Source organism: Hemiscyllium ocellatum, chromosome 7 (genome assembly GCF_020745735.1).
Source record: "Hemiscyllium ocellatum isolate sHemOce1 chromosome 7, sHemOce1.pat.X.cur, whole genome shotgun sequence".
NCBI lineage: Eukaryota > Metazoa > Chordata > Chondrichthyes > Orectolobiformes > Hemiscylliidae > Hemiscyllium > Hemiscyllium ocellatum.
In genome coordinates this window covers 79719357-79745281 of record NC_083407.1, presented here as the reverse complement: position 1 = coordinate 79745281, position 25925 = coordinate 79719357, and the positions used below count along the sequence as shown (strand labels likewise).

Below are 25925 nucleotides of genomic sequence, written 5' to 3'. Positions count from 1 at the left end.
ACTAAGCCAGTAGCTTGGAAATGCTCAGTTATTTGGCATGATCAGAATCAGGACCCTCTAGATATAAATATATAAAAATAAAGGATAGTAAAGGCTTTTTTAGGTATGTGAAACGAAAAAAAATGGTTAAGACTAAAATTAGGCCCTTGAAGACAGAAATTGATGAACTTATTACAGGGAACAAAGAAATGGCAGAAGAGTTGAATTGATACTTTAGATCTGTCTTCACTGGGGAAGACACGAGCAATCTCCCAGATGTAATAGTGGCTGAAGGACCTGAACTAAGGGAATTTATATTAGGCAGGAAATGGTGTTGGAGAGACTGTTAAGTCTGAAGGCTGATAAGTCCCCGGGACCTGATGGTCTGCATCCCAGGGTACTGAAGGAGGTGGCTCTAGAAATCGTGGATGCGTTGGTGATCATTTTCCAATGTTCTATAGATTCAGGATCAGTTCCTGCAGATTGGAGGTGGCTAATGTTTCCCTCTTTTTAAGAAAAGAGTGAGAGAGAAAACAGAGAATTATAGATCAGTTAGTCTGACCTCAGTGGTGGGAAAAGTGCTGGAGTCAATTATAAAGGATGAAATTATGACACATCTGGATAGCATTAACAGGATAGGTCAGAGTCAGCATGGATTTATGAAGGGAAAATCATGGTTGACTAATCTTCTGGAATTTTTTTGAGGATGTAACTCTGAAGATGGACAAGGGAGATCCAGTGGATGTAGTATACCTGGACTTTCAGAAAACCTTTGATAAAGTTTCACATAGGAGGTTAGTGAGCAAAATTAGGGCACATGCTATTAGGGGCAAAATACTGAAATGGATTGAAAATTGGTTGGCTGACAGGAAACAAAACGTAGTGATAAATGGCTCCCTCTCGGAATGGCAGGCGGTGACCAGTGATGTACCGCAGGGATCAGTGCTGGGACCGCAGCTTTTTACAATGTACATGAATGATACAGATGAAGGTATTAAAAGTAATATTAGCAAATTTGCTGATGACACAAAGCTAGGTGGCAGGGTGAAATGTGAGGAGGATGTTAGGAGAATACAGGGTGACCTGGACAGGTTAGGTGAATGGACGGATGCATGGCAGATGCAGTTTAATATAGATAAATGTGTGGTTATCCACTTTGGTGGCAAGAACAGGAAGGCAGATTACTACCTAAATGGAGTCAAGTTAGGTAAAGGGGCAATAAAATGAGATCTAGGTGTTCTTGTATATCAGTCAATGAAAGCAAGCATGTAGGTACAGCTGGCAGTGAAGAAAGCTAATAGCATGTGGCCTTCATAACAAGAGGAATTGAGTATAGAAACAAAGAGGTACTTCTGCAGCTGTACAAGGCCCTGGTGAGACCGCACCTGGAATATTGTGTGCAGTTTTTGTCTCCAAATTTGAGGAAAGACATTCTAGCTATTGAGGGAGTGCAGCGTAGGTTCACGAGGTCAATTCCCGGAATGGCGGGACTATCTTATACTGGAAGATTGGAGCGACTGGGCTTGTATACGCTTGAGTTTAGAAGGCTGAGAGGGGATCTGATTGAGACGTATAAGATTATTAAAGGATTGGACACTCTGGAGACTGGAAGCATGTTTCTGCTGATGGGTGAGTCCCGAACCAGAGGACACAGTTTAAAAATAAGGGGTAGGCCACTTAGAACAGAGTTGAGGAGAAACTGCTTCACCCAGAGAGTGGTGGGTGTATGGAATGCTCTGCCCCAGAAGGTTGTGAAGGCCAAGTCTCTGGATACTTTCAAGAAAGAGTTGGATAGAGCTCTTAAAGATAGTGGAATCAAGGCAGGAACAGGATACTGATTGAGGATGATCAGCCATGATCATAATGAATGGTAGTGCTGGCTCGAAAGGCTCGAAAGGAGAAAACCTCCATGAAACTGACATTTAGCCAGAACAATGTAAGATACAGCCCTGTGAAATACCCAGAGAGGTGGTGAAAATGTTGAGTCGTAAACGGTTATACTTTAATCTACCCATCTATTTTCAACATGAATGAAAGTTGGGCTCTCAATGATGGGCTAATTAACATGTCCATTTGTTATATGTGATACATTTTGCCACAGAGATGACTATGACAGCATAACATATAGGGTGGAATTAGGCCATTCAGCCCATCAGGTCTGCTTTACCATTCCATCATTTTCTGTTATGTTGCTCAATCCCACCCTGCTGCCTTCTCCTTGTAATATCTGATGCTCTTAACAATCAAGAACCTATCTATCTCTGACTTAAATATATTCAATGACTTGGCCTCCAAGCCCTCTACAGCAATGGTTTCCACATTCAGCAGCCTCTAGCTGAAGAAATTCCTCCTCATCTCAGTTCTCAAAAATCATCCCTTTGCTCTGAGGCTGAGAGTTCAAGTCTCTCCTGCTAATGGAAACATCTTCTCCATATCCATTCTATTCACATCTCTCAGTAATCTGTAAGTTTCAATTAGATCCCACTCCTTTCTTCTAAACTGTATCTTGCATGCACCCACGGTTATCAACTGCTCCTCATATGACAAGCCTTTCATCCCTGGGATCATTCTTGAAACCTCTTCTGACCTCAAATGCCAGGACATCCTTCCTTAGATGTAGGGCCCAAAACTGCCCACAATGTTCCAAATACAGTTTGACCAGAGACCTATACAGCCTTAGCAGTACATTTCTGCTCTCCTATCCTAGCCTTCTTAAAATGAATGCTAACATTGGTAGTTAGGAAGGCAAAAGAATCTGCATATTATCCTTAATAGAATTGTGAACTAGGACTCCTAAGTACCTTTGCGCTTCAGATTTCTAAAGGCTTTCTCTATTTCGAAAATGGTCTGCACTTCTATTCTTCCTATAAAGTGCATAACCTCACATTTTCTCACGTTGTATCCCATCTGCCACTTCTTTGCGCACTTTCCCAGTCTGTCCAAGTTCTTAGAGTCATAGATATGTAAAGCATGGAAACAGACCCTTTAATCCAACCCATCCATGCCGACCAGACATCCCAACCCAATCTAATCCCACCTGCCAGCACCCGGCCCATATCCCTCCAAACCCTTCCTATTCTAATACCCATCCAAATGCCTCTTAAATATTGCAACTGTACTAGCCTCCACCACTTCCTCTTGCAGCTCATTCCATACATGTACCACCCTCTGCGTGAAAATGTTATCACTTGGGTCTCTTTTATATCTTTCCCCTCTCAACCTAAAACTATACCCTCCAGTTCTGGACTCCCCGACCCCAGGGAAAAGACTTTGCCTATTTACCCCATCCATGCCCTCATAATTTTGTAAACCTCTATAAGATCACCCCTCAGCATCCAAAGCTCCAGAGAAAACAGCCCCAGCCTGTTCAGCCTCTCCCTACAGCTCAAACCCTCCAACCCTGGCAACGTCCTTGTAAATTGTTTCTGAGCCCTTTCAAGTTTCACAACATCTTTCTGATAGGAAGGAAACCAGAATTGCACGCAATATTCCAACAGTGGCCTAACCAATGTCCTGTACAGCTGCAACATGACCTCCCAACTCCTGTACTCAATACTCTGACCAATAAAGGAAAGCATACCAAATGCCTTCTTCACTATTCTATCTACCTGCGACTCCACTTTTAAGGAGCTATGAATCTGCACTCCAAGGTCTCCTCTGCGCTTCCTCAACATTCATCTCCCTCCACTTATCTTCGTGTCATCTGCAAACCTAGCAATGATACCCTCAGTTCATTTGTCCAGGTTATTATTGAGTAATGTGTATAATATAGTCCCAATAATAACCCGAGCAGAACTCCACTAGTCACCAGCTGCCATCCTTTATTTCCACTCTCTGTCTTCTGCCAGTCAGCCAATCCTCTATCCATGCCTTTACCAACATGGGCTCTTATCTTACTTAGCAACCTCCTGTGCACCTTGTTAAAGACATTCTAGCAGCCACTTCAAAGATCAGGCGACATGGAGTATCATTGAATAATTCAGAGATTTTTCTTTTTGGTCTGCTTGGAGTATTGCAGAATGGGAGTAGCTAGGGAAGCAAAAGATTTCTATGGTTTGCTGCAGAGAAATGCAATGGGAGGTCATTCTTGGATGATGAAGAACAAATTTGTGGAATGTTAAAATGGGGTTTGAAGAGTAACCTATATTGAGCTACAAGGAAAGTTTCCTGTGAAAGAAAACCTCACTGTGAAAGACAGTTCTAAGATTGCACGTCACCAGACAGAACAGCAAAACATAAAAACATAAGTAAACCCTCAGGTACTAAGAATGACTCTAAATTGATTTTGGAAAAATCAAATGTGTTCATATGGGACAATAAAATATACCTTTATTCAGTTGGCCTAAAAATAAGAAAGGGATTTTAAATATGCGTTTAAATATAAAACATGCTTGTCAGTCTGTTGTTACAGTAAATGGTTTAAAATGTGATATCCAGACTAGTCATTCTTTCAGCGATTAACTAGAAAATCATATATCATTTTAAAAGTTATTGGTCTTCATGAGAATGATTGAAGTATCATATACGCATTGCAGAAAAATGTTAATTCTTCTTCCTGCACACATGACGACATTCCCAGCCTCGGGATAGAGATAAAAAAACAGCTGGCTGGGAGACTCAATGTCGCTGTTGCTTGCGTGACTTGCATGTAGATTTGGAAGCTTCTCAGTGATTTTGTTGGCATGATGCTTTATCACAATCTTTAGTCAATTTAAATATTGATTTATTATTGCATAGATTCTAGTTAAAAAACACATTGCTTCATGTTAAATGAAAATAAATCTAATTCTAAAATGGCATTTAAGTAAATTAAATCAATTGTTTAATTTACGGCTTCTACATTTTAAAAAAATCTTCATTTTATTTGATTTGATTTAGCAAACATACCTATAGGATCTACCCACACTGCCATGGTATCCTGGGGAATATCTACTTTCACCTTCTCCAATGCAGGATCCTTAATGGAGACATTATGATGAACAATCTTCGCTAATAGTTTGGCTGCTGACATATTACCATCCAACACTTTGCTCAACAGCTCTGCGGTTTCTGTCTCTGTTGCACAGACTTCAACTTTGATCTTTTCTCCTTTAATAGAAATAAACCTACAGTTAGTGTTTAGCATGAGCTTTCAGCTCATTATTCTTTGATATTTTGAAGCTCTATTTGAGTTTAAATATACTAAAAATAGAAGACAATCAACGCAGTAAAAGAAACAGTCCTAAAGCAGAAATCGTTGTATCATGCAAATAAAGTTTAACCATGATAACCTGAATGACAAGTTGAAAATAAATTTGAAGGATCCTTAATTGAGAAAAGTGCTCAATGATGGAGAATCTAATTACCAAATAGAACAGCACATCAAAGCTTATCAATTCACAAGATGAAAAGCAATGGCAGTCACTCAGTGTAGAAGTAATTATATTAGCAACAAATCAAATGTGATAATACATCAACATTGAGTGCATGAGCAATGTCGATTTACATCAACTGGTGTAAATCACAAGATATTCTTTACTTCAGTGGTATAGCATATATTCACTTGGTTTGTGGTAACACTCTTGCTTCTAAGTCATAAAATATGGCTCCAGGCATCATTTCAGAACTGGGCACGCACTTCAGTGTGGAGATGACAGAGTACTGTGTTGTTAGCAGTACAGTCTTTTGGAAGAGGTGGTCCCGTTTGCTGATCCAGATAGCCATAAAACATCCCATGTTCAAGCACACAGGGGTATCAATGTAAACTGGTAAAAAAAAATTATAGTGGAATGTAAAAGCTTACAGTTATGTAAAAAATGGCTAAATGAATGTGGATCCAATATAGACAGAGTGAGGAAAGTCTATAATGGAGAATACAGGAAAGGCAGAGAAGCGAATTGATTACATTGTATCAGTCTTCACTAAGGAAGGTACAAGAAATCTTCAGTTAGAGATGTAAGAGATCAGAGAGAATGAGGAATTGAAGGAAATTAGTATTTGTAAGATGGCGACATTGAATAAATTACTTGGAATGAAAGTTGAAAATCCAAAGGATCTGATATTTTACTTTACAGACTGTTGAAACAGGTAGCTATGGAGATAATGAATGCATTGGTGATCATCTTTCAACATTCTGTAAGTTCTGGAAGTGTGCCAGCACATTAGCCAATGTTACACCACTATTTAAGAAGGGAGACTAAAAGAAAAAAAAAGGAACTACAGACCTGCTAGTCTTACATCAATAGTAGGGAAAATGCTGGAATCTATTACAAAAGATAAAATAAATGGACAAATACAGAGAAAGCAGGAAAAACTCAGGAGATCTCGTGGCATCTGTGGAGAGAGAAAAAAAGTTAATGTTCGGAGTCTGCTATGACTTCTTCAGAACTGAAAGGTGTTGGAAAGTAAGGTTTTTTAAATACATTTTTACAGAGAGACAGGGGGGAGCAGACAGCAGATGGTAAAGACACCCAGTGCAAAAGACAAAGGAGGGAAAAAGAGATTACCAGTCAAAATGGGGATAAATTATGGTGTGCAAGGGAAAGAATTTGAACTTGCTACTAAAAGCAAAACAAACGAGACACAATCATGACATGGCTTTGGTGGGGCTGGGGGAACAGTTTGAGACAATGTAAGAAAAATGGCGAACAAACATAAAGTGGTCAGTTTCTGAAGTTATTGAATTCAATATTGACACTTCGAGGCTGTAAACTTTCCAAGGAGAAAATGTTTCGAGCTTGTGTTGTCGTTCATTGGACATTGCAGCAAGTTTAGGATGGAAATGTTAGCATTACAGAGAGGTGATTTGTTAAAATGGAAAGCAACTGGAAGGTTGGAGACATTCCTATGGAGAGATAGAGGTGTTCTGCAAATCAGTCACCAAGTCTGCAATTGGTCTTATCAATGTAAAGGAAACTGCAACATGATTAGCAAAAGTAGACTAGACTGAGAGTACTAGATTGAAATGATAAGTAAAATGCTGCTTCAAATTTGGGGCTTTGGACAGTGAGGAGGGAGAAAGTGAATAGGCAAGTGTCAATCCTTTCATGATTACATGGGGAAGTAAGGAAACTTTAGGAGTGATGGAGGAGTGGACTAGGGTGTCACGAGGGGAACAGTCTATAGAATGCTGAAAGTGGAATGGAAGGTAAGATGTGTTTCATGGTGGCATCCTGCTAGTGGCGGAAGATGATGCTTTGAATCCAATTCCAGACAAGAGCAGGAGGTAGCACCAAAGTCATCGTTGACATATCAGACAAGGATTTGTGAGTGGGATTTGAGAAGGACAGAGACAAAAAAATGTTCCACATACTCAGAAATAGCTGGGACCCATGCATGTACCCATCACAGCACCTTTGATTTGGAGAAAGTGAGAGGAGTTTAATGAGAAGTGAGAAGGAGGCAAAGGAGGGTGGTGGTGGATGGAGGCTGTGTTTGCCTCCTTTCAAAGAAGTAGTCAGCCATCAGAGCATCCTAACGGGAAACTAGATATGTAGAGGAATTGCATAGTTACAGTAAAAAGAGATTGCTAGGACCAGGAAACTGGAAATTGTGGAACCATTAAGAAGAATAATGAATGTAAGTGGGAAGAGACTGGACAAAAGGGTAAGAAACAAAATTTAGATCGGAATAAATAAATTCAGTGGGACAGGAATGGACTAACATGATGGGTCTGCTAGGGCAGTCATGTTCATAAATTTTGAGAAGCAGGCAGGAGCGGATCATGCAGGGTTGAAGGACTATGAGGTGGAAAGCTGCAGAGGGAAGATCTCCAGAGGAGATGAGTTTCATGACAGTCCTGGCATCTGGACTTGTCACATAAATGCAGTGGCTACAATAGCAGGTCAGAGAGTAGGAATACTGCAGTGAAAAACTTATCTTCTGACTCCCCAGAGCCTGTCCACATCTTCAAGGCACAAGTCAAGAATATGATAGAATACACCTCACTTTCCTGGATGAGTGTAGCTCCAATAACAGTCAAGAAGCTTGACAGCATCCAGGACAAGCTTGATATGCACTACATGCACAAACATCCAGTCTCTCTACCCAGATGCCCATAGAAATACACCAAACATTCTTATACATCACCTTCCAAACCCACAAGCACTTCCATCTATGACAACAGCAGCAGAAATATGAGAACACCACCATCTGCAAGCTCTCCAAGTCAGACATCATCCTAGCTTGCCATTCCTTCAGTGTCGCTGGGTGAAAATCCTCCAATTCCCTCTCTAAAGGAATTATGCATCAACAGTATTTAGACTTCAATCTTTCAAGAAGAAAGCTCAGCATCACCTTCTCAAGGGCAACTAGGACAGGCAAGAAATGCTGGTTAGCCAGCAATGACTGTGCCCCACAAGAGAAGTTAAAAAAAAATGGAAAAATGTAAGGTTATCCACTTTGCTAGAAAAAAACAGGTGTGCAGAGTATTCCTTAAATGGTAAGGTGATTACAGAATATAACTACCCCTCCTTGACATTCACTGGCATTACTACTGCTGAAACCCTGTCTAACAACAACCCAGGGTTACCATTGAGCAGAAACTAAACAGGAGCAGCCTTATAGTGCTGTGGTTGCAAAAGCAAGTCAGAGGCTTGGAATTCTGCAGTTAATTCTTCACCCTCTGACTCCCCAAAGCCTGCCTACCATCTTCAAGGCACAAATCAAGGATTGTGATTTAATACTCCCATTCACCTATTTGCATGTATCTCCAAAACACTGAAGAAACTAGACACCAACTATTGCAAAGTAACCTGTGATTGGCAGCACATCCACAAAATGTTCAGCCCCTCAAGAACCAATGCACAATAGCAGCAGTGTACCATTTACGAAATGCACTACAGAAATTCATTAAGGCTCCTGAGGCAACACCTTCCAAACCTATGGCCGCTGACATTTAAAAGGACAAGGGCAGCAGATACATGGGAACACAACCATCTGCAGGTTCAGCTCCAAGCACACACCATACTGACTTGGAAACATCTTGTTGTCATATCAGTGCCACTGGATAAAAACCCTGGAACTTGCTTCCTAACAGCTTTGCAGATATCAGATATCACCAAATGAACTTCAGCAGTTCAAGAAGGCATTTGGTTACCACCTTCCTGAGGGCAATTAAAGCTGGCCCAGACAGTGACCCTACACCCATGAACAAATGTTTTAACATGTACAAAGGGACCCAGCTGAACTAATCAATAAATCACCAAAATTTAGTGATAAAAGTGGCACTTAGGATGGCCTTTTCAAGAGGATTTGTGTACAGGAGTAGGAAAGTTTTGCTTTGATTGTATAGATCATCAGTTAGACTTCAAATGGAGGGTACAGTTTTGGTTCCCTTACCTGAGAAAGGATAGACTCAGCATAGAGAGAGTGAGACAACGTTATTCCTGCAATGACAGGACTGTCCTATGAAGAACTTTCGGGTAAACTGGACCTGTGTGAACTAGAGTTTTGATAAATGATGACTCATTGAAACCACCAAAGGAATAGGAAGGGTAGGTGCAAGTAAGATATTTCTCTTGACTGAGGTCTCTAGAATCAGGAGATACCATTTCAAAATGAGATGAAGCACGTAGGACTGAAATGAGAGAAACTTTTGTATTCAGGTTGTGAATCTTTGGAATTTTCTACCCCAGCTGGATGTGGTGCTTGGTCAGTAAGCATGTTTAAGTTGAGACAAATTTGTTAGTTGACAAATTTTCTCTAAATCTGCTTTTCACCTTAAACTTATGCTCTCTTGTTATAGGTCCTTCAACTCAAGGGATCAGCTGCTTTCTATTCACCTTATTCATGTCCCTCAAACTTATACATCTCAATTAGGTCCCCTGAAAGCTTTTCCTGCTCTAAAGCAGCCTTTCTTCATAACTAAGCTGCTCCATCACAGGCAACATCCCCTGCAATCCCTCCAGTGCAATCACATCCTTCCTACAATGTGGTGACCAGAACTGAACACAGTATTCCAGCTGTGGCCTAACCAAAGTATTATCCAGCTCCAATATATCCTCAATAGGTCTGGAAGCATCTGTGAGACTCATTCCTTTGTTTGTTCTCAACTGCTGTTCTCTCTCTTTGGGTTCCATCTCCACCTGTCATCTCCCTTCTTCCACCCCACCTTCAGCATATATAGCAATCATTTCCGAGCTACAATCAGTTCTGAAGAAGGGTCTCTGGAGCTGATACATTAACTCTGCTTTCTCTCCACAGACACTGCCAGACCTGCTGAATCTCTACTGCAATTTATGTTTTCGTTTCTGATTTTCAGCAGCCGCAGTTCTTTGGGGTTGCTTTTCCAAACATAATCACCCTGCTCTTTTAATCTGACTGACAAAGACAACCGCTCTGCGTACCTTCTTAACTTTCCTTTAACCTGTCCTGCTGCCTTGAAGATTCCTCCATTCCTTTGAGATTCCTATGTCTTGCCATTCATTGAATACTCCCTCCTCTTGTTATGTATTCCAAAGTGCTTCAACTCATACTTACCAGGGTTAAATTCCATCTACAACTGATCTGCCCACTGCATCTATACCCTCCGATAAACTCACTTCCTCACTGTCAATAACCAACTATTCTTTATTATACCTGCAAACTTACTTATCACTCCCTCCAGTTTCTTCTCCATTGTTTAATTATATCATGAATGATAAGTGACCCAGCACTGATTCCCATGGTATGCCAGTAGATTCTGGCCTCCAGTCATGCAAACAGCCTTTTATCACCACCCTGTGTCTCTTATCATCATGCTAATTTGGATTCAACTTGCTAAGTTACCCTGGACACCATGTCCTTTTCCCTTCTTAATCAGTCTCCCATGTGGGACCTTGTGAAAGGCTTTGCTGAAATCCATATAAACCACATCAATGGAATGACCCTCATCTATACACCTGAATACCTTCTTGAAAAATTGAATCAAGTTTGTTTCATATGACCTCTCTTTCACCTCCCTTGTGGCCTGAGAGGTATGAAAAATTTGTATCAGAGCTCCTGTAACTTCCTCTCTGATCTCCCACATCAGCCTAGGATGTAACTCACCGGACAGGGATTTGTCCACTTTTAAGTCCACCAAACTTTCCAGTATCTCCTCATTCCTTACATCAAGCTGCTCAAGAATTTCACAGCCCTTCTTTCAGTATTCTGGACCGACTTCTTCTTTTCCAAAGTGAAGACAGATTGAATAGTCATTTGACACCCTGTCAATGTCTTCCAGCTCCAGGCACAGATTGCCTGCTTGGTCCTTAATGGACCCTACACTTTCCCTAGTTATCTTCTTCCCTACTATATTCCCTGGTATATATACTTCTGGAATACCTTGGTTTTCTCCAAAGTCTTACTGACAGTGGTTTATCATGCCTTCTCTTTATTCTCCTAATTGCTTTCTCAGTTTCCTCTTACCCTGTTTTTATACTCCACACAAGGGCCTCTGTTGATTTGTTCACTTGGTACCTGTTAAAAGCCTCTCTTTTCCGTCTTATTCACTCCCAAATATTCCTAGAGATCCAGGATTCTCTGGGGTTGTAGCTCCTACATTTCACCCTAAAGTGAACATGTTGGACCTGTGCTCGTGCCAATTCCATTTTATATGATTGCTGTTGTTCTGCTGTAGATTTAACCAGAACTAGTTGTTCCCAGACCACTCATGACCAGATCTTACCTGATCTTAATGATATCTGCACTCTCCCAATCCAGCAACTTTTTTTGCACACCATCCTTTTCCTTTTCCATAACAAACTTAAAACGTATGGTGTTGTGACCTTTTTCACTGAAGTGCTCTCCATTGGCACTGTGAATACCTGTTAGCTTCAATCTCCAGATTTAGGTCCAGTCCTGCAAGGTCCCTTATTGGACCTTTTAAATATTGATATGTAAAGCTGTCCGGTTTACATTTCAAAATATCTACCCTCTCTAAACTCTTCACATGATGACTATCCCAATTAATGTTGGAGAAGTTGACATCCCCTCATATAACTACTCTATTATTGCTTTTGTACACCTCAGTGAATTGTCTACACATTTGCTCTTCTATTGCCTGTTGACTATTTGTGGTCTATAATACATTCACAGCAATGTGACTATCCTCTTTTCATCTCTAAGCTCTCCCCACAGAGCCATATTTGACAACCCTTCCAAATATTATCTTTTACTGTGTTAACTGACTCCTTAATTAATATTGTAACATCACCTTCTCTTTTATACCCTCCCTGTGCTGCCTGAAGATCCTACATTCTGAAATGTTGAGATGCCGTTCCGCTCCTCCCTCAACCACATCGCTGCAATAGCAATAGCATCACATGTCAATCCACACACTTCAGTCATCTAACTCACCTATAATACATCCAGCATTAAAGTAGAGGCCATCCATCCTCACCCTACTCCCTTGAAACTCAACATGGCTTTACTTCCTCTGCCTTGGTTCCTTTATTAAAGAATGCTATGTCCTTAATTACTAACCCTCTGTGGTCTCCTTCCCTCCTCGCCTCCTCCTGCCTGGTAAACATTCCTCTCAACAGCACTAGGAAATCCAGCCACAAGGATGTTGGTCCTATTCTATTTCATGTCATAATGTCTAACTTGCACAACTTCGCCATAAAATGTCCCAGTGCTCTAGGAATCTAAAACCATGCCCCCTGCACCAACTCTTGTGAGACAAATTCATCCTCTCCTATTTCTATACTTGCTAGCATGTGGCACAGGAGTTACAATTTTTCAGTTTCTGCTGTTTAGCCTACTGCATTGCTCTCTAAATTCTTGATGCAAGACCTCATCCTTCATTCTACCTATCGTTGGGACTAACATGTACTATGACTCTCCAATGGTGATAATATGCTGAAAGCAGTCTTAATTGACTCAGACTGGAGCCTTTGCTTCATCTGAGAGAAAGTTGCAGCCTGGAGAGCATCCAGTCAATCTGATGGGCCAACAACATGGCCCTTCAGTGGCCATTGCTGGGATTAAATTCAGTATCCAAGGAAGGGGTGTCATTGAGGCCAGTTTCAGGTAACCTCTGGGATTTTTGTTAAACCTGAATTACATATTTCAGCCAAGGGGTTGGTGGTGGGATGGGTGAAGTGCATTCAATGGAGACACCCCACCTTCCTGTCCAACAGCTTGAAGTGTGAATGCTTTCACTCTGCCTGCCTTGCCTCCACTTGACCCTGCCCCAAAAGTGGTTGTGTTGCCTGATGCATTCTCCTTCCACTATGGCATGGAAGATAGGTCGGGGTAGGAGGAAAAGTGCTAGGAAGGGTACAACCCTCTCACCACCCTCAAATACACCAGAAGGCGATGTTAAAATTCAACCCCTAGAGTATAAAAGCTAGGAACCTATGATGAACCTTTTGAAAAACCTAGTGGGGGCTCAACAAAGCGTTATGATTAATTCTCAGCACTGTACATTGGAAAAGATATGAAGGCTTTATAAAAGGTGCTATGAAGATTTATGAGAATGGTTCAAGGAAGAAGAGACTTTGATAACATAGGCTGAGAAACCAGAGTTGGTTTCCTTCAAGAAAAGGAGATTTGATAAAATGTTAAAAATCATGAGAAATGTAAACATAACTGATGAGGAGAAACAGTTGTCAGTGGAGCAAATGTCGAGAGCCAGAAAGTACAGACTTAAAATAATTGACAAAAGAGCTTAAAATGACATGAGGAAGAACTTTTTTACATGAGTTGTATTTATCAGGAACACACTTGAGAGAGAATAGTCAATGCAGATTCAATTGTGAGGTTGAAAAGGAAATTGGATAATTCACTATAAAGAGAAAAAAAAATTGAATGACCACAGAGTATGGGACTAGCTTAAAATTGCTAGTTGACAAATTGTTGATGGTTTGAATGGCCTGTTTCAATGCTATAACTATTCTATGATTTGATGAACAAATCTTTTAGTAGAAAATGTTGGTACTATATCTGTTGTTGACATCATCTTCCATGTTTTAGGAAAGCTAATGAGTGCAATGAGTTTCTCAATACACTTGCACATTCATTAGAAATTGTTATCAAAATTTTCCATGCCTTGTGCCTTGTAAATGTCAAATTCTTGAAGATTTTGCAATCGCCACACCTTATTCTAATCCTAGACTTTTTCTCATCAACGACTTTAGATTAAATTCAAGAAGACATCTGTTAAACAACCTCTATGATTTGCCAATTTCCCCAACAGTCTGCAAAAACAACATTTGAGATAAAGTGTCACATTATTCAATTTAACTTCAGGTTGTTCACCAATGTTGCTGGAGTCATTTCCTGCTGATTTTGACCACAGTATTCCAGGAAACAAGATGCGTACAAGAAATAAAGCCAGCCCCTTCATGACATTATCTACCCTATCTCCATACAGTGTTCTTCCTTCCTCCCCTCTTCTCATTGGATCAGAGTGCCAGGCACCAGTCACTCTCTGCTAACTAAACTGAATGATCACTAGCCAAGCTTAAGCATTGAATGTCAGCATTAAGATGTTATTCAACTGCAGGCGCTTTCAATCCATTCCCAGACCAGATATTGCCCTACAGTTACCTAGTTACAGGTAAGCATTCAGGAGCGGGAATCCTGGATGCAAAGACCAATTCTGGTGGCGTTATGCTCTCCTGGCTATGAATCAATTAATGTCAATACAGTAATATGGTCAAACGAAAAACTGAAGAACTGCGAATGCTGGAAATCAGAAACAAAAACAAAAATTGCTAGAATAACTTAGCAGGTCTATTGGGATCTGTGGAAACAAAGCTGACTTAAGGTTTTGGGTCCAGTGATTCTTCTTCAGAACGGATTGTAGGTAGGAATTTTTTTGTATATATGCTAAATTTGGAATGGGGAGGGGAGATGGGGGGAGTAAATGATAGAGCCCAGAGAGAGAGAACAGTGATTGGACAGACAAAGGAATGGGTAAAGGTCAGCCTGGGAGAATGAAAGAATAGTGGACCATTTGCGACTGACAATGGATTGTTGGTGGCAGCAACAAATATGCTGGCAAGATCTGGTATGTGGGAGTTGGGGTAAGAACAAGATAGAAGATGCTCAAATTTTAAAATTTTTCAACTCAAAATTGAGTCCAGAAGGCTGCAGGGTTCCCAGCTGGAAAATGAGATTCTGTTCATCCAGCTTAAGCTGTGTACTGGAGCACTGTAGCCAGCCTGAGGTAGAGATGTTGGCCGGGGAACATGGTGATGTGTTGAAATGGCAGGCAACCAGAAGCTCAGGTTCATTTTTGCGGACAGAGCATAGGTATTCTGTCATTGGATAGTCTTTTGAGCTACCAGACAAATGTAGAATAGCAAATCTGCACCAGTGTTGTCTTGGATCTGTAGCTAAACTCTGATAAAATACCTGAGCCACAGCCAATGGAGAGTGTTGCTAAAGAACCTGTTGAGACTTTAAAACATTATGGACAGTGGTACCAGACAGTGCTCAAAACACATGATTAAAAAATCTGGAATATAAAAGCTTAAGTTTAGATTCCCTACAGTGCAGAAACAGGCCCTTCGGCCCAATAAGTCCACACCTACCCTCCAAAGGATAACCCACCCAGACACATTCACCTACTCCCTACTATTGCACCTATCACTATGGGCAATTTAGCATGGCCAATTCACCTAACCCGCACATCTTTGGACAGTGGGAGGAAACTGGAGCATCCAGAGGAAACCCATGCAGACACAGGGAGAATGTGCAAACTCCACGCAGACAGTCACCCGAAGCTGGAATCAAACCCGGGTCCCTGGCGCTGCAAGGCAGCAATGCTAACCATTGAGCCATTGTGCTGCCTCAGCACCAATGGTCATTAAAAACTCATCTGTTCATTTTGTCTTTTCGGGGAGAAAATCTGCCATTCTTACTTTATCCTTCAAGTGACACCAGACTCACAGCAACATGATTGATTCTTACCTGCACTGTGAAATAGCCTAGCCAGCCACTCAGTCCAAGGCAATTAGGAGTGGGCAACAAATGCTGGCTTTGCTAGAGATGATCAACTCTCATGAATGAATTTTAAAAAAGTAAAAGTCTTGACTTGATATTTAAATATAATCAATTAATTAGCAACCTCATAAGACCACACATCCCTTTGTCTGAATTTATGCACATTATATTATTTAAACATTCTAATTTAAAAATTCTTGCTTTCAGTTCCAAAAACACAAATATTTTAACTATGTGGTAGTGAAAAAAAATCACTAGCAAAGAATGTATAATTTCTCAGTTAGATTTTATCCTTTGTATTACAGTGATGCTGTGACCCCAATGGTAATATTATAAAGACAAATCCACAGAGGTCATAAGGCTTACAGCCTTCCATTGTCCACACAACTGAATCTTGGGGTTAAGTTACAATATGCTCCATGAGCACTTCTCAATTATTAAGTACTGTTGATGGAGAACTTGGCACCCTTGCAGACTGAAAAAAAAACCCTTTGTGATTGAATGTTTTTGTGAGTAAATTTTAGTTTCAGATTTATTGATTGCACTAGTTGAATTAAGTTACAATATAAAATGCTTCTCTATTGAACTTATGAAAGTAAACGTGTATGGGCTTTAATTGGATGTATAAATTAATTGAGTAGAAAACAAAGACCTTTAGGTTTGTCCCTTTTCACATTTTAAAGCAATGTGAAATGCCTTGGCTCAAACTTTGCAGAAAGTGGCATCTCACGGCATGTCTTATTATTAGATTTGTTCTTTCACCGTCCACCACATAAGATATCTTTGCCAGAAATTATGTCTGGAAAAGCAAGCTGATGGTCAGCGAAGACAGCATAGTATTTCAGATCTCATGGAACAACAGAACATTGTATCTCCATAAATAATGAGTTTTAGCAATTGAGCAATAACAGAGGAGGATCTGGGATGACAGGGAAATTCAATGTCAAAATAAGTGGAAGGAGAAATAAACGGAAGAAACAAATGATTGGATCAAGATAGGGACAAAATAGGGAAAAAATAAAATGCTGGCGTTCTTAAGATAATTAACAGCAATTTATTATGTGAATGAAAGAAAGTTCATGCTTTGAATTATTGCTTTCTTTTCAAGGAAGGTTGATCATGATTAATAATGATCACCTTGATATAGAGTATTTAAGCTATTATTTATTGGATTTAACCTTTTATGCCAAAAGTAGTGGACAACCAACGTGCTAGTACAACAACCTTAACGGTGAGATGCTACTTTTGTGAAGTCAATAGAAGATGGGTGAAAATTGGCAAGCAACTTGTGGCAATCTGCAAATAATGGACCTCTTTTCTTTGCCACAGTTTGTTGGCTGATTTACACATTAACATTCACTTGGTGTTATTCTAGCAGCAAAGTCTATCTAGTTAATTTTTCAATTTTAAATCATAGATGGTGTAAAACTGGTGACGAACATACATATTAGTCACACTGAATATTGCCAAATTCGACAAACTGATGGAGCATTTCACCTAGTTTGATAATGTTAAGAAACATTCAGATTTTTTTGTCTTCAAGCTTGGCTTCTACTTACCCAGACTGTTAGTGAATTGATTTGATTCTTCACCAAAGACATAATCTTCCAGCCCTGGAAACTGAATAATAGATTGTTAAAGGTAAAACAAAGGACTGTGGATGCTGAAGATCTGAAACAAAGACAGAAATTGCTGGAGAATCTCAGCAAGTCTGGCAAGGTCTGCAGAAAGACAGCAAAGGCAATGTTTTGTGTCTCCTGACCATTCCATAGAACTGTTCTTCAGAGAAGCACTGGGAGTGAGAGTCAGGGTTTCCTAATGTTGAATTTCCAATGACCTTGAAAACTAGAAAGACCTCACGAACACATGGTCAGTATAGATATACGGTACTTGGCAAAACTGGAAGGCCAGTGGTAGTTTTCAGGTCAGATGGCAGACTTTCAGACAGGACTGAGGCCTGGATTGCTGAACAGAATGTAAATGTAATTTTCCCTTCTTTAAAAGAGCTGTTGAATGCAAAAGCAGGAAATTTTAGAAGGAGCAGAGAGGCCCTTCACTCTCAACACAAGCAAGAACACTGCAATGGAGAGCCTTCACTAATGATGGATATTCTGCATGTCGGGGTCTATCCCCCAACTTCAACCCCTGACAGTCTTGCCAGCAGCAGCATTCACTTTCATTTATATTTGTGGCATAGATTCTAGGGCCACTAGGCTACAGGTTTCTCATGACATTGTCTTTATAGATCTGGACCTTCCTCAAACTATTTCATTTCATTTTGAAAAAGTACATAAACACTTATTTAAATTGACAGGTTACATTTATTGATATTCTAATACTTGTCCATGTTTGCTTGTAAAAATGGTTGTTGAGATGACAAGTTGTGATACTTTATCCAGCATAATCTTTAGGCTGTTTTCTGGAATTCAATGATAATGCCTTCAGGTCATTGTTCAAACATATTCAAACATATCAACTGTTCACTGTTCACAGAATTTGGCTGCTGGCATATACTCACAACACACTGAGCTACTAATGCTCCACGTTGTTGAATAGTGGGATGCAATTCATACCACACATTTCCACAACTAACCTTTTGATCATACCACCATGGAGAGGTCATATCCATAATAAAAGGAGAAAAGATATCAAATCACTCCACTTTATTTCTTTTGCCTGCCTATCCCTTTAAATAGTACTTCTGCTATTGGCACAGTGGTAATGGGGATGGAAGGATTTAAAACTTAGCACCATCCAAAAGAGAAAGTCTAGAAGGTAGTCCATTGTTCTTATGTCAAATAGTATGAAGAAAATTAGTCTCAGTTAATCCCAACAGTTCAGAGCTAATCACCATGGCTGCAAGTATCTGGTGCACTTACTCTTAATGCTATTATGTTCTTACTATCCTGGTGCAATTAATGATTACAAAAGGCTTCTTATGCAAACTTTTATGAATTTTCTTTTAAAAAGAAAGGTACTAACTGAGTACCAGAGTGATACGTATATCATTACTGTCCAAATTCAGAGTAATTATTTCCAGATACGTCAGACAGACAAACACTGTGAACAAATATCTCTTAATTAGCTTTGTAAATTCCTGGTACTCACTTTCTTTCCAATATCATGTTTGATTACTTCTTGGACTAATACATCTGCCAGTGTTTTGAAATCACTAACAAATTTCTTATTTTTCTCATTCCCTTTTTTCTCTTGGACCAACAGCTGAAAGAGCGTTTCCTCTTGCTTGCAGGCGCGAGCGATGTTTGCAGACTTTTCTGAGGCATAGACGAGTGCGGTCAAAAATTCAGTCATTGTGAAAATCAGATGTGTCTCTATGTGATCACCTGAAATGCAAAGAAGAGCAGTCTGCTAAACCATTTACAGACAAATATCAAAGCCTGCTAATCTTTGGATCCAGTGGCAACAACAATATAACATACACTTCAAAACGTATATTATACAACAGATGATTATGAGGATAATTAATCCAAAGCACTTGCACTTACTTGCTGCATGGATGCTAATTCCACATCCATGGATGATGAAGCAGAAATGGGGAATTCTCTTAGGTCAACACTACAGTTGGGAAAGAGTTGCTTAACTATCAAAATAAATTTTGCTCAAAAGCTAAAATGATAATCATGGAACTGTTCTCAGCGCAGAGAAGACCCTTCCATTTAATTTGCTGTGTTTGCCTTCTCCTCATAACCAAAAGCATTCTTCTTTTCCAATAATAATCCTATTTCCTCTTGAATGACTCGATTGAATCTGTCTCCATCACACAGTAGCGCATTCCAAATTTCAACCTTTCACTACATCAGATTTCTCCTCATGTTTCCATTACCTCTTTTGCTAATTACCTTAAATCTGTGCCCTCCTGTTCATCAATGTGAATTGTTTTCCTATTTACTCTGTTCAGACCCCTCACAAATTTGAAAAGCTCTTTAAAATGTCCTCTCAAACTTTCCTTCTGCAAGGAAAACAGTCTCAATGTCTCCATTCTGTGTAACTGAAGTTCCTCATTCTTGGAATCCTTCTCACAGTTCCTCAGCACACAGTTCCTGAGCATCTTTACAAAGTGTGACGTGCAGAAGTGAGCACAATACTCCAGTTGAGTGGAAACCATTCATTGTTTTATAGATTAGATTACCTACAGTATGGAAACAGACCCTTCGGCCCAACAAGTCCACACCGACCCTCTGAAGAGTAACCCGCCCAGACCCATTCCCCTACCCTACATTTACCCCTAACTAATGCACCTAACACTATGGAAAATTTAGCATGGCCAATTCACCTGACCTGCACATCTTTGGATTGTGGGAAGAAACTGGAGTACCCAGAGAAAACCCACGCAGACAATGTGCAAACTTCACACAGACAGTTGCCTGAGGCTGGAATCGAACCCAGGTCCTGTGAGGCAGCAGTGCTAACCACTGAGCCACCATGCTGCTACAGGTTTAACAGTTATTGTGACTATAATAAACCAATCAATAAATCAACAATATATATCAAGTAGTGCAAGGATCCCACCACAAACTCTGGGAAACTTCAGGACTAACCATCCTTTATCCTTTCATCCTTCCCAAACTAGCATCCGTGAACCATTACTCTCTGTTTCCTGTCACGCAGCCAATTTTGAATCCATGTTGCTACAGTGAATTTCACTGAACATTTGAACAAAGAACGGAAGTAGACCATTCAGCCCTATGAGCCTGTTTTGCCATTCAGTCAGACCGTGGCTGATCTAATTTTAACCTCAACTCTACTTCATTGCATATCCTCAATAATCTTTCATCCTCTTGATAATAAAAAATCTATCTACTTCTGCCTGTAAAATATTGAAAATTTCTGCCTTTTGAAGAAGGGAATTCCAAAGACTCACAATCCTCTCAGAGAGAAAACAAAAATTTCCTCATCTGTCTTAAATGAGTGACTCCTAATTTTTAAGCTATGACCCTTAATTCTAGATTCTCCCACGGCAGGAAATGTCCTTTTGACATTCGCTTGGTCAAATCCCCTCAAGATCGTATCTGTTTAATCTAAGTTGCGTCTGAATTTTCTAAACTCCAAAGGATACAGCCTGGTCTGTCCAACACTCCATCATTGGCCTGACTAGCCTTGCCTGTCTTGCCAGATACTCATTCTAGGTAATAGTCGAGTAAACCTTCTCTGAATTGCTCCCAAAGCATTAACATCCTTCCAAGTATGGTGACCACAGTACTCCAGATGCGGTTTCACCAATGCCTTGTATAACAGATGCATGATCTATTATTGAAATCAACTCCCCTCGCAATACAGAGAGTTGTGAACACAGCCCAGTCCATCATGCAAGCTGCCCTTCCATCCATCGACTCCATCTATACTTCTTAATGCCTTGGAAAGGCAGCCAACATAATCAAAGACCCCTCCCATCACAGTGATAATGTCTTCCAACCTCTACTGTCAGCCAGAAGATACAAATGCTTAAACACACGCACCAACAAGTTCAAAAACAGCTTTTTATTAGATTGCTGAATGAACTTTCCAAATTTCAAATCTAACGTTAATCTTGCTTTCTGTGTCCCTTCTTTGCAGCCATAACTTTTGCATTCTTCGCTCTGTTCAATTACCCTGTGATGTTTGCATGTTATGATCTGCCTCTACTGCACAAAAATCAAAACTTTTCACTGTACCTAGGTACATGTAACAATAATAAATCAAATCAAATAAAACATAATATTCTATTAACTGTTTACTTACTTTACCTGCATACTACCCTTCCATAATTCAGAAAGTAGAAAACCCAGATCTTTCTGCATGTCAGAGTTCTCATCTTTTGCTACTTCTTTATTCTTTCTGCCAAAATAGATAATTTCCCACTTTATTACATTGCACTCCATATGTCAGAATCTTTCCCACTCATTTGAATGCATAGTGGCTCAGCGGTTAGCACTACTGCCTCAGAGTGCCAGGGATCTGGGTTTGATTCCAACCCTTCAGATGACTGTTTGTGTGTGGAGTTTGTACATTCTCCCCTTGTCTTGTGTGGGTTTCCTCCGGGTGCTCCGGTTTCCTCCCACAGTCCAAAGATGTGCAAGTCAGGTGAATTGGCCCTGGTAAATTGCCCATAGTGTTAGATGCATTAGTCAGAGGGGAAATGGTTCTGGGTGGGTTACTCTTCAGAGGGTCGGTGTGGACTGGTTGGGCCGAAGGGCCTGTTTCCACACTGTAGGGAATCTAATCTAATCAAAAAAAAATGTGCAGGTTAAGTGAACTAGCCATGCTAAATTGCCCATAGTGTTCAGGGATGTGTAGGTTAGGTGCATTAGTCAGGGGCAAATATAGGGTATGGGTCTGGGTGGGTTACTCTTCGGAGGGTTGGTGTGGACTTGTTGGGCTGAAGGGACTGCTTCCACACTATAGGGATTCTAATTCATTTAACCATCTATATATCTTTGTAGGTTCTTTCTGTCTTCTTCTCAAATTACTTTCTTGCCTACCTTTGTGTGATCAGCAAAATTAGCTACCATACCTTTGATCTTTTCACCTAAATTATTTTTATGCACTGTGAAGAGTCGAGATCCCAGCACTGACCTCCATGGCACATCACTCATGACATCCTGCCAGCCTGAAAAAGACCTGTTCCTCCTCTCTGCTGCCTACCAGCCAGTCAATCTTCTATATATGCCAATTTACCATAAATTATTCCACAATAAGCTTTGATGTAACACCTTCTTGAAATCTAAGTGCAATACACTTACCGGTTCCTTTTATCTACTTCACCAAAGGACTCTCATAAATTAATTAAAAATCATACAACACCAGGTTTATTTGGAAGCACTAACTTTCGGAGCACTGCACCTTTATCAGGTGGACAACCAGCTGATGAAGGAGCAGTGCTCCAAAAGCTAGTGGTTCCAAATAAACTTGTTGAACTATAACCTGGTGTGTGATTTTTAACTTTGTACACCCAGGTCCAACACCAGCTTCTCCATATCATGAATCCCTTAAATTAGATAAACATGATTTTCCTTTGAAAAAACTATGTTCCTAACCAGGCTGGCTCTGCTACCTTTAACTTATCCAATCACCCTAATATAAGGGCTTTAATAATAGCTTTTGACATTTTCTCTATGACAGATATTAAGCTAAATGGCCTGTAGTTTTGTGCTTGAGCTATAACTTTGCTCACTAGTCTGTTGTGCAGCTATTATCAATTGCCTTTTGTAGATGTATGTACACCACAGCAATAGAATTAACCTCATAACTTTCACTGTTATTGCTTTAAATAATCCAGCAGCTTAGTCAAACACAATTTGCTCCTAACAAATCTATCCTGGTCTTCTGTAATTTATCCAAATGACTGTTAATTTTATCATTTTTTTGTTTCTAAAAACTTTATCACATCTGAAATAAAATTGAACTAGCCTAATATTTACATAAACATTATTATATTATTACTACCTACTGTGCAATACTTAAACATTTTATATATTTTTTTATCTCAGTCACACTTTTATTTGAATCTCTGAAATGGATTAAAAGTGCATTTTGGAAGCCCTCAGCTCAGTCACAAAGAATTTGCTAAACACAAATGTTGCTGCTCTGTATAATGAGATCTTAATGGTTGCTTACAAGTAAACTTGTTATATTTTACATTTGAATCTACTTAGATTGATTATAATCTGAATTCTGGTTGAATGGTAAAGGCCTCCCTAAATATAATTGCTTATGTAACAATCTTGGTGATACTTGAATATACATGCTATCCTTTTCCTAAGCATACAAACTCATGAATCAACAAGGAAGGAGATTTTCTAAAAATATCAGGGCAAAGTCCTTAAAGATTTGAACTGCTGATGTATAATAAGGAAACTATGATCTATTTTATTCATTTGTAAACCATAGTAAACCTATGAAATTTTTATGAATGCTTTTATTACATTATTATCTGACAGTGCGCTTTCATAGTTGCCAAGTGCAGAATATACATAGTAAAAGTGCAGAGAAGATAAAATTTTATTGTGGTTGTTAATTGTTTTAAACATATTTTAATCTTGCTTGCACAGAAATATGGTGCTTTCCTTAATTTAGAAATAGATTGTACTCTGTATATTACTTTCTGTCATACCTGATGTTAATGCATAGACTGAGGTTAACTAATCAAAGTGTATTTTTCTCTCCAAATGTGTAAAGTAAATGTACTTTGATCAAAACAAAGATAGTGAGAGGTGAAATATTGTTGATAAGCTATTTACACAAAGAGAAATATATCTAAAGTCCCAGCATACTACCTGAAGCAATGTGCCTAGTTTAAAAGAATGACTCTTTTCATGTCTCTTCTATTTCATGTTTCTAAAATTTGTGACAAAAAAAACAATTAATTGCTTTGTCAAAAATTCTACTTACAAGATATAAACAACAGCTGTCACCAAAACATAATTCAATTAATCTCACCATGTGAAAGTAATTCAGCAAAAGCAAAGTGAGCCTGACATTACCTGACATTCCCAAAAGGACAAGGGAACAATCGTATAGTGGTCATGTTATCAGGCAAATAACCCAAAGGTTCGTATCTGGAGGACTGCTATAAGAAAGACAAGGGATCATTTGAGAAAAAAAATCCTAATTTACATTTTAAATGGGGACCCCTTATTTGTAAATTATGTCTCCAAGAGGGGCAAACATACTTTCAGCCTGTACAGACCCCTCAGGATCTTCTGTTTCGATAAGATTACCTTGCATTCTTTTAAACTGCACTAGATGCAGACACAATCTGTTTAAAATTTCTTTTCATATTTTCTTCATTCATTCATGGGATGTGGGCATCACTACCTGGCAACTCAAGTTGTCCTTCAGAATATGGTGGTAACTTGTCTTCTTGAACTGCTGCAGATCATTACAATGCTGTGAGTGAGAGAATTCCAGGGTTTTGATTAACCAACAGTGAAGGAAAAGTTAAATATTTTCAAGTTAGGATGATGAGTGGCTTGGAGGGGAACTTGAGTGGTATTCTTATGCATCTGCTTCTCTTGTCCTTCTAGACATAAGTTGTGGATTTGGAAGGTGTTGTCTTAAGGATCTTTGGTGAATCTCTGCAGTGCATCTTGTAGATAGTACACACCATTGCTATGGAGCCTTGGTGCTGGAGGGAGTGAATATTGTTGGTATGGTAAAAACACCTTCATCTCCTCCCCCACTCACCCATTGTACTCTATGCTACTCTTTCCCCACCCCCACCCTTCCCTAGCTTATCTCTCCATGCTTCAGACTCTCTGCCTTTATTCCTGATGAAGGGCTTTTGCCCGAAACGTCGATTTCGCTGCTCGTTGGATGCTGCCTGAACTGCTGTGCTCTTCCAGCACCACTGATCCAGAATATTGTTGGTATGGTGTCAATCAAGCGGGCCACTTTGTCCTGGAAGGTGTCAGGTTTCGAATGTTTTTGGAGCTGCACTCATCCAGACAAGTGGGGAGTATTCTGTCACATTCCTGGCTTGTGCCTTCTTTTCCCAGTGGGCAGATTTTGGGAAATCAGGTGATGAATTACTCGCCACAATATTCCTTGCCCTGACCTGCTTTGTAGCCACTGTATTTATATAAATTCATAATATGGAAGCAGGTCATTTGTTCCATTGAATACATACCCATCCCCAAAAGTGCATCCCACCCAGTACGACCCCCCACTCTATCCCTGGAACCCTGCATTTCCCATGGCTAATCCACCTAGCCAGCACCTAGCCTTGGGCCGAAGGGCCTGTTTCCACACTGTAAGTAATCTAAAATCTAATCACATCCCTGGACACTATGGGCAGTTTAGCATGGCCAATGCACCAAATCTGCACATTGTTGGATTGGTGGGACCAGTTGTCTTTCTGGTAATGGCAACCCTCGTAGAACATAGAACAGTACAGCACAGTACAGGCCATTCGGCCCTTGATGTTGTGCCGGTCTTTTATCCTACTCTACGATCTTGAAGTATTTTTTAAAGAGAGTGCTGTGTATATTTAAGGGTTCAAAATTAATTATCAATTTAATACAGATAGTTAATAACTTTGTCTTTTCAGTGTCCCGATA

The 25925-nt window shown here is 39.8% G+C and overlaps 1 protein-coding gene across 1 annotated transcript in view; it reads right to left on the bottom strand.

Moving 5' to 3' along the window:
* LOC132817157 (inositol polyphosphate 1-phosphatase-like) overlaps positions 1-25925 on the bottom strand; it is a 76561-nt gene that overhangs the window by 27985 nt on the left and 22651 nt on the right. Inside the window, exons 2-4 of the mRNA XM_060827372.1 lie at positions 18979-19214; positions 17430-17490; positions 4867-5067 (exon numbers count right to left, since the gene is read on the bottom strand). Coding sequence (XP_060683355.1) covers positions 4867-5067; positions 17430-17490; positions 18979-19182 — 466 coding nt within the window. The 5' untranslated portion in view covers positions 19183-19214. The remainder of the gene's footprint in view (positions 1-4866; positions 5068-17429; positions 17491-18978; positions 19215-25925) is intronic.